Genomic DNA, 8,072 nt, shown 5'->3' on the forward strand with positions numbered 1-8,072 from the left:
TAAGTCACTGCAAATCTGGTCGGAGTAAAAAGTTGAAGAGTAAAATGTTCTAAATCTAAATCGACCAGTAGAAGTGAAGTGCCGATACAATCACTGTTAATACAAGATATGATTTGTGTCACTTGATCAATATGATTAATAATATTTTCATTCTCTATGCAATAATTTAACTGAGCGTACATCCAAATCCTGAATCACATTTTCCATGCGTATAAAAGGAGCGTGTCACTGTCATAGAAATATGCCTGATATTTAACAAGGATGCATTTAATGCACAAAAGAACATAAGTCCATATGTTTTCTTCTTTATATATTTCATTGCATACAGTCCATTTACACTACCAACTTCTTATGAATGTGCTGTCTTTGTTTATATCACTGGTGTTTGACAGGGAATGGACTATATATTAGAGTGCAGACGGATCAATAACCGGAGAAGAACCTCAGAATTAAATTACACTTGACCCAGCCCATTTGTGCATTGTGTATGTGATTTCACCAAACCAAATGTGCTTATAGCACATGTTTGCACAAAAATACCAACACTTCATGACATGCCCTCTGAATTTGCATGTATGATGTATCGCATGGCACTGCGCTTAATGCCAGCACTCTTAAAATAGAGCCCATAAAGTCAAAATGACCTTTTTATTTTTTTCCAAATTATAAACTCGCAACTCTTTTATATAAAAAATGAGTTTATACCACACAATAGCGATTTTACATCTTGCAATTGCAAGTTAAAAAGTCAGAATTACACTTTTTTATGGTGGTATCAAGACACCGTAGATTCCGTAGATTGTGCGTGTGGGCGCGTGCCCATCTGATACATCACTATACTATGGTACCACCACAGTGCTTTTTTGTAAGAGTAATGAAAATGCGATTATGAGATTTCTCCAGTTCTGTAGATGTTCATACAGTACTCTTTCCAGTCTCACTGTGAGATCAGTCTGGTTCATAACACAATGATTATACGATTAAATTCAGTGATATGTGTCCACGCTGCATCATGTGACCTGTACACGAACAGCACACAACACAACAGCAAGAGAAAAGACTGGACACAGAGCTGCTGATGTGAGGTTCATTTGTGTCTCCAGAGGTCAAAGGTCACAGCATTCACCATCATGTGAACAAACAACCTGTGTAAAGACTCAAACAAACTACATACTGAAGGAAATAATGAGGAAAACTCTGATTTCTAAGAATACCTGCTCGATCTGATCTTCCTCATTTCTGTGCTGTCATTTATACGGGTCAAACGGCCCACTTCTATTCTCAAAGGTGTCCTCAGATTACAAGTCATTAGTAAGTACTTAGTTACTCTAATCTATAAGTGAGTTATGAATAAAAAATACATCAGATTACAGTTACTTTCACATACTGTAAGTTAATTACTTGTATTACTTGGGTTTCACATACTGTATTTCTAAAATAATATTATTTATGTAGAACACATTTAAAACATGAATTATGTTCAGATGTACATCTGTTTGTGGACAATTCACAGTTGAAGGGAAAATAGACATTTTAAATTTGTTGGTTGCAAAAACAAAACTTTTTCTGTGAAAATTGTTTTAGACCGTACCTGAAAAATAAAGTGATAACTTTTTTCACAAGGTAATCAATAAAGGTTATAAAATATTTTACACCGATTAACAAAAGGACAAATGTTTGGACACACCTACTCTTTTCCACATTTTAGAAAAATTATCAAAACAATCAAATAACACAAATGGAGCGGAAGGATGGCATTTAATCATTTTCTTACAAAATATAACATTTTAATGAACAATTTTTGTCCTTAATATTTTTATCATGTGGTGATGTTTTATATAAGAAATAAGGCATTCGAGGCTGAGCTATATTGTTAATATAGTCTGCTTCGAATCATGCCCAAGATGGCCCTTCAGCCGTGACTATATTCACAATAAAGCATGGCCTCTCATGCCTTATGTCTAAGACTCATGGATGCGTATCTTGAGAAAGTGAAATTATATCATCAATGACTAAAGCTGCTCTCTGAATCTTCATGACGTTTGTACAGCGGCGCAGTGAATAAACTGGGTCAGAGAGTGAATCTGCTCTTGTGCAAATGATCTGGTTCATCTGTGGGATGATAAAATGCTCTGCGTCTGGAGAAATTAATGTGGTGATGAGAATGCATGTCCAGGATCCTCATGAGCCAACGAGGTCAAAAGTCAGACAGTGCAATCTCATTGGCTGATGCAGATGAAAACTAACCAGTCAGAGCACACAACAGTTTCCACATGTGGTGTATTGTGAGTTATCTGGATCTAATGGCATTTGATATATAGCTTGTTGCATGTTTGTGGAGCACTTGAGTCAGTTTTCAGAACAGGAACAGTAAAATATCCCATAAACATTCAGCAGACATGGAAAATCTGATTTCAGCCCGTCTTGATTTCAGAGCAGTTTTTGATATGCTGAAGAATGAAATGAGCTCTCATTAAAGTCAGCCACTGCTGCTGAACAGAACACAAATGAAGATTTTTAGAGGAATATTTCAGCTCTGTAGGTCCATACAATGCAAGTGAATGGTGACCAGAACTTTGAAGCTCTAAAATGCACATAAATGCAGCATAAAAGTAATCCATAAGACTCCAGTGGTTTAATCCATGTCTTCAGAAGTGATATGATAGGTGTGGGTGAGAAACAGATCAATATTTAATCCTTTTTTTTACTATCAATCTCCAGTCCACAGAGAATTTTCATTTTTGGGTGAAATGTCCCTTTAAAAGACGCTATAGGGTGATTTTTCACGAAACCAATCAAGAAAACGTCCTGGTACTGTTTTCACTCCAAAATTAACAGAAACAAATAAGAAATAATCATTTGCATGTAGAAAATTAAGACTTTTTTTTTTACATTGTGACAGTGTTTTCATGACAGTTTCGCACATCTTACCTCCCAATTCTCTTTACCACAATATGAAAAAATTGCTTTATTTATATTGTACAGAAATTATACCCCTTTTTTGTGTACAATGTGAACAGTAAAAGTTAAACGTCCAGATGTGTTACAGTAATGGAAATTATGGGGTAAAATGTGTTGAAAATAATGCAATGCAAAACATCTTAATATTCCTACATATAGGTTTCACATTCTTTATGCAAAATATAATTTATATTTATAAATCACCTTATAGGAGGCATTAGGGCTGGGCAATATGGCTACAAAATTGATATCTCAATACAGGCTCCTCAACACCCTGACACCTCCAGGACAAGAACTTAAACCTGACTGAAGGAAACATTTGCACTACTTTCAGCCTTTTGCACAGCACTTTATTGTATATCATATACTGGCATATTTACCATATGCTGCTGCTGCCACCACCACCACATGTGTTCCTCCTCTAATTTCATTGTATTTATTATTGTTCAGTCTATATTGTCTAGAGAGTATGGATATTGTGTACAGTACGGTTTGTCTACATTACATGTATATACACCGATCAGCCACAAAATTACAAGCACCTGCCTAATATTGTGTAGGTCCCCCTCGTGCTGCCAAAACAGCGCCAACCCACATCTCAGAACAGCATTCAGAGATTATATTCTTCTCAGCACAATTGTACAGAGTGGTTATCTGAGTTACTGTAGACTTTATCAGTTCAAACCAGTCTGGTCATTCTCTGTTGATCTCTCTCATCAACAAGGTGTTTCTGTCCGCAGAACTGCCGCTCACTGGATGTTTTTTGTTTTTAGCACCATTCTGAGTAAATTCTAGAGACTGTTGTGTGTGAAAATCTCAGAAATACTCAAACCAGCCCATCTGACACAACAATCATGCCACCCTCCAAATCACTGAGATCACATTGTTCCCCATTCTGATGGTTGATGTGAACATTTTTTTTTTCACCCAATCTGGAATGCCCAATTCCCAGTGCGCTTTTAAGTCCTCGTGGTGGTGTAGTGACTCGCCTCAATCCGGGTGGTGGAGGACGAATCTCAGTTGCCTCCGCATCTTATCACGTGACTTGTTGAGCGCGTTGCCACAGAGACACAGAGCGTGTGGAGGCTTCACGCCATCCACCGGCATCTGCGCTCAACTCACCACGCGCCCCACCCAGAACAAACCACATTATAGTGACCACAGGAGGTTACCCCATGTGACTCTACCCTCCCTAGCAACCGGGCCAGTTTGGTTGCTTAGGAGACCTGGCTGGAGTCACTCAGCACGCCCTGGGATTCGAACTAGCGAACTGGTAGCCAGCGTCTTATACCACTGAGCTACCCAGAACCCCCTGGATGATGTGAACATTAACTGAAGCTCCTGACCCGTATACGCATGATTTTATGCTCTGCACTGCTGCCACACGAATGGCTGATTAGATAATCGCATGGATGATTGTTGGCATCTGATCACAATGTATAGTCAGAACATTAATAACGTGAAAAATTACTATTTGAAAAAAATGTTCAGAATGTCTTAAACTACTTCAAAGAGCTCCACGTGTAGCAATGACAGCTTTGGTGAATTAAAGTACTAATTTTCTTCCGAAAAGCAAAATATGTACATTATTCCAAACTGCTCAAATTGTTTATTTCTTAAGCTCTTGTTTATTGTTTATTGTTTATGGAGTGTGCTTTGTTTTGTTTGTAATTGTGCACTGCAGACCTGGTAAATCGCCATGTTGTTCCACTGTATATTTGTATATTGGCTGGAATGACAATCAAACTTGAACTTGAAACTTGAATGCATGAACGCGCGTGGCTGCGACAGGAGCGCGCCGCGAGAGGATAAAGGAGCGCGCTCGACAGAGTGTAGCGGCGATCGTGACGTCACGCGCGTGTTATTATTTTGAACGTGGGTGAAGATGGCGGAGGAGAGTAGCAGGTTAAAGCACCGGAATCACACCGGACAGAACTGCACCAACACCGAATACACGGAAGGTAAAACCGCGACGGTAATAACAACGCGTTTGTTTGAACGGAGAGCGTGCGTTTAACGGCAGCGGCGCGTGCAGGCCAGTGATTGTGCTGCGGTAAAATGAACAACAATAGTGTAAATAAACACATGATCATATCAATAAATAAACATCACGGAATCGAGACGTTGGGTTATTGATAGATAGAGCGGTGAATGAAATCAGGCTGATAGATAAATCATGCTGCAGGTCATTTTAATTTCAGTACAGTTCTATTTCAGTGTATTTATGTTTATTATAGATCTATAGGAGTGTTTGTGTTGTATGTGTGTATGTGTATTATAGATCTATAGGAGTGTTTGTGTTGTATGTGTGTGTCTATGTGTATTATAGATCTATAGGAGTGTTTGTGTTGTATGTGTGTATTTGTTTATTATAGATCTATAGGAGTGTTTGTGTTGTATGTGTGTATGTGTATTATAGATCTATAGGAGTGTTTGTGTTGTATGTGTGTGTCTATGTGTATTATAGATCTATAGGAGTGTTTGTGTTGTATGTGTGTATTTGTTTATTATAGATCTATAGGAGTGTTTGTGTTGTATGTGTGTATGTGTATTATAGATCTATAGGAGTGTTTGTGTTGTATGTGTGTGTCTATGTGTATTATAGATCTATAGGAGTGTTTGTGTTGTGTGTGTTTGTTTATTATAGATCTATAGGAGTGTTTGTGTTGTATGTGTGTATGTGTATTATAGATCTATAGGAGTGTTTGTGTTGTATGTGTGTGTTTGTTTATTATAGATCTATAGGAGTGTTTGTGTTGTATGTGTGTATGTGTATTATAGATCTATAGGAGTGTTTGTGTTGTATGTGTGTATGTGTATTATAGATCTATAGGAGTGTTTGTGTTGTATGTGTGTGTTTTGTTTATTATAGATCTATAGGAGTGTTTGTGTTGTATGTGTGTATGTGTATTATAGATCTATAGGAGTGTTTGTGTTGTATGTGTGTGTCTATGTGTATTATAGATCTATAGGAGTGTTTGTGTTGTGTGTGTTTGTTTATTATAGATCTATAGGAGTGTTTGTGTTGTATGTGTGTATGTGTATTATAGATCTATAGGAGTGTTTGTGTCGTATGTGTGTGTTTTATTATAGATCTATAGGATTGTTTGTTGTATGTGTGTGTTTTGTTTATTATAGATCTATAGGAGTGTTTGTGTTGTATGTGTGTGTTTTATTATAGATCTATAGGATTGTTTGTTGTATGTGTGTGTTTTGTTTATTATAGATCTATAGGAGTGTTTGTGTTGTATGTGTGTATGTGTATTATAGATCTATAGGAGTGTTTGTGTTGTATGTGTGTGTTTGTTTATTATAGATCTATAGGAGTGTTTGTGTTGTATGTGTGTATGTGTATTATAGATCTATAGGAGTGTTTGTGTTGTATGTGTGTGTCTATGTGTATTATAGATCTATAGTAGTGTTTGTGTTGTATGTTTGTGTTTTGTTTATTATAGATCTATAGGAGTGTTTGTGTTGTATGTGTGTTTGTTTATTATAGATCTATAGGAGTGTTTGTGTTGTATGTGTGTATGTGTATTATAGATCTATAGGAGTGTTTGTGTTGTATGTGTGTGTTTGTTTATTATAGATCTGTAGGAGTGTTTGTGTTGTATGTGTGTATGTGTATTATAGATCTATAGGAGTGTTTGTGTTGTATGTGTGTGTCTATGTGTATTATAGATCTATAGGAGTGTTTGTGTTGTATGTGTGTGTTTTGTTTATTATAGATCTATAGGAGTGTTTGTGTTGTATGTGTGTATGTGTATTATAGATCTATAGGAGTGTTTGTGTTGTATGTGTGTGTTTATGTGTATTATAGATCTATAGGAGTGTTTGTGTTGTATGTGTGTGTTTTATTATAGATCTATTGGATTGTTTGTTGTATGTGTGTGTTTTGTTTATTATAGATCTATAGGAGTGTTTGTGTTGTATGTGTGTGTTTTATTATAGATCTATAGGATTGTTTGTTGTATGTGTGTGTTTTGTTTATTATAGATCTATAGGAGTGTTTGTGTTGTATGTGTGTGTTTGTTTATTATAGATCTATAGGAGTATTTGTGTTGTATGTGTGTGTTTTATTATAGATCTATAGGAGTGTTTGTGTTGTATGTGTGTGTTTTATTATAGATCTATAGGAGTGTTTGTTGTATGTGTGTGTTTTGTTTATTATAGATCAATAGGAATGTTTGTGTTGTATGTGTGTGTTTTGTTTATTATAGATCTATAGGAGTGTTTGTTGTATGTGTGTGTTTTGTTTATTATAGCTCTATAGGAGTGTTTGTGTTGTATGTGTGTTTGTTTATTATAGATCTATAGGAGTGTTTGTGTTGTATGTGTGTGTTTTATTATAGATCTATAGGAGTGTTTGTGTTGTACGTATGTGTTTGTTTATTATAGATCTATAGGAGTGTTTGTATGTGTGTGTTTATGTTTATAATAGATCTATAGGAGTGTTTGTGGTGTATGCGTGTGTTTGTTTATTATGGATCTGTAGGAGTGTTTGTATGTGTGTGTTTTATGTGCGTGTTTGTTTATTATAGATCTATAGGAGTGTTTGTGTTTTATGTGTGTTTTGTTTATTATAGATCTATAGGAGTGTTTGTGTTTTATGTGTGTTTTGTTTATTATAGATCTATAGGAGTGTTTGTGTTTTATGTGTGTGTTTTGTTTATTATAGATCTATAGGAGTGTTTGTGTTTTATGTGCGTGTTTGTTTATTATAGATCTACAGGAGTGTTTGTGTTGTTTGTGTGTATTTATGTTTATTATAGATCTATAGGAGTGTTTGTGGTGTATGCGTGTGTTTGTTTATTATGGATCTGTAGGAGTGTTTGTATGTGTGTGTTTTGTGTTTTATGTGCGTGTTTGTTTATTATAGATCTATAGGAGTGTTTGTGTTTTATGTGTGTGTTTTGTTTATTATAGATCTATAGGAGTGTTTGTGTTTTATGTACGTGTTTGTTTATTATAGATCTACAGGAGTGTTTGTGTTGTATGTGTGTATGTGTATTATAGATCTATAGGAGTGTTTGTGGTGTATGTGTGTATGTGTATTATAGATCTATAGGAGTGTTTGTGGTGTATGCATGTGTTTGTTTATTATAGATCTA

General features: G+C 35.7%; 1 protein-coding gene across 2 annotated transcripts in view; it reads left to right on the forward strand.

The window, feature by feature from the left end:
* Positions 1-4,812: 4,812 nt before the first annotated feature.
* Positions 4,813-8,072, forward strand: part of LOC127427811 (atlastin-2-like) — a 36,122-nt gene continuing 32,862 nt past the window's right edge. For both annotated transcript variants that reach the window (XM_051675614.1, XM_051675615.1), the window contains exon 1: positions 4,813-4,922. In XM_051675614.1, the coding sequence (XP_051531574.1) occupies positions 4,847-4,922 (76 nt within the window). In that variant the 5' untranslated portion in view covers positions 4,813-4,846. The remainder of the gene's footprint in view (positions 4,923-8,072) is intronic.

The sequence above is a fragment of the Myxocyprinus asiaticus genome, chromosome 37 (genome assembly GCF_019703515.2).
Source record: "Myxocyprinus asiaticus isolate MX2 ecotype Aquarium Trade chromosome 37, UBuf_Myxa_2, whole genome shotgun sequence".
In the NCBI taxonomy this organism is placed as follows: domain Eukaryota; kingdom Metazoa; phylum Chordata; class Actinopteri; order Cypriniformes; family Catostomidae; genus Myxocyprinus; species Myxocyprinus asiaticus.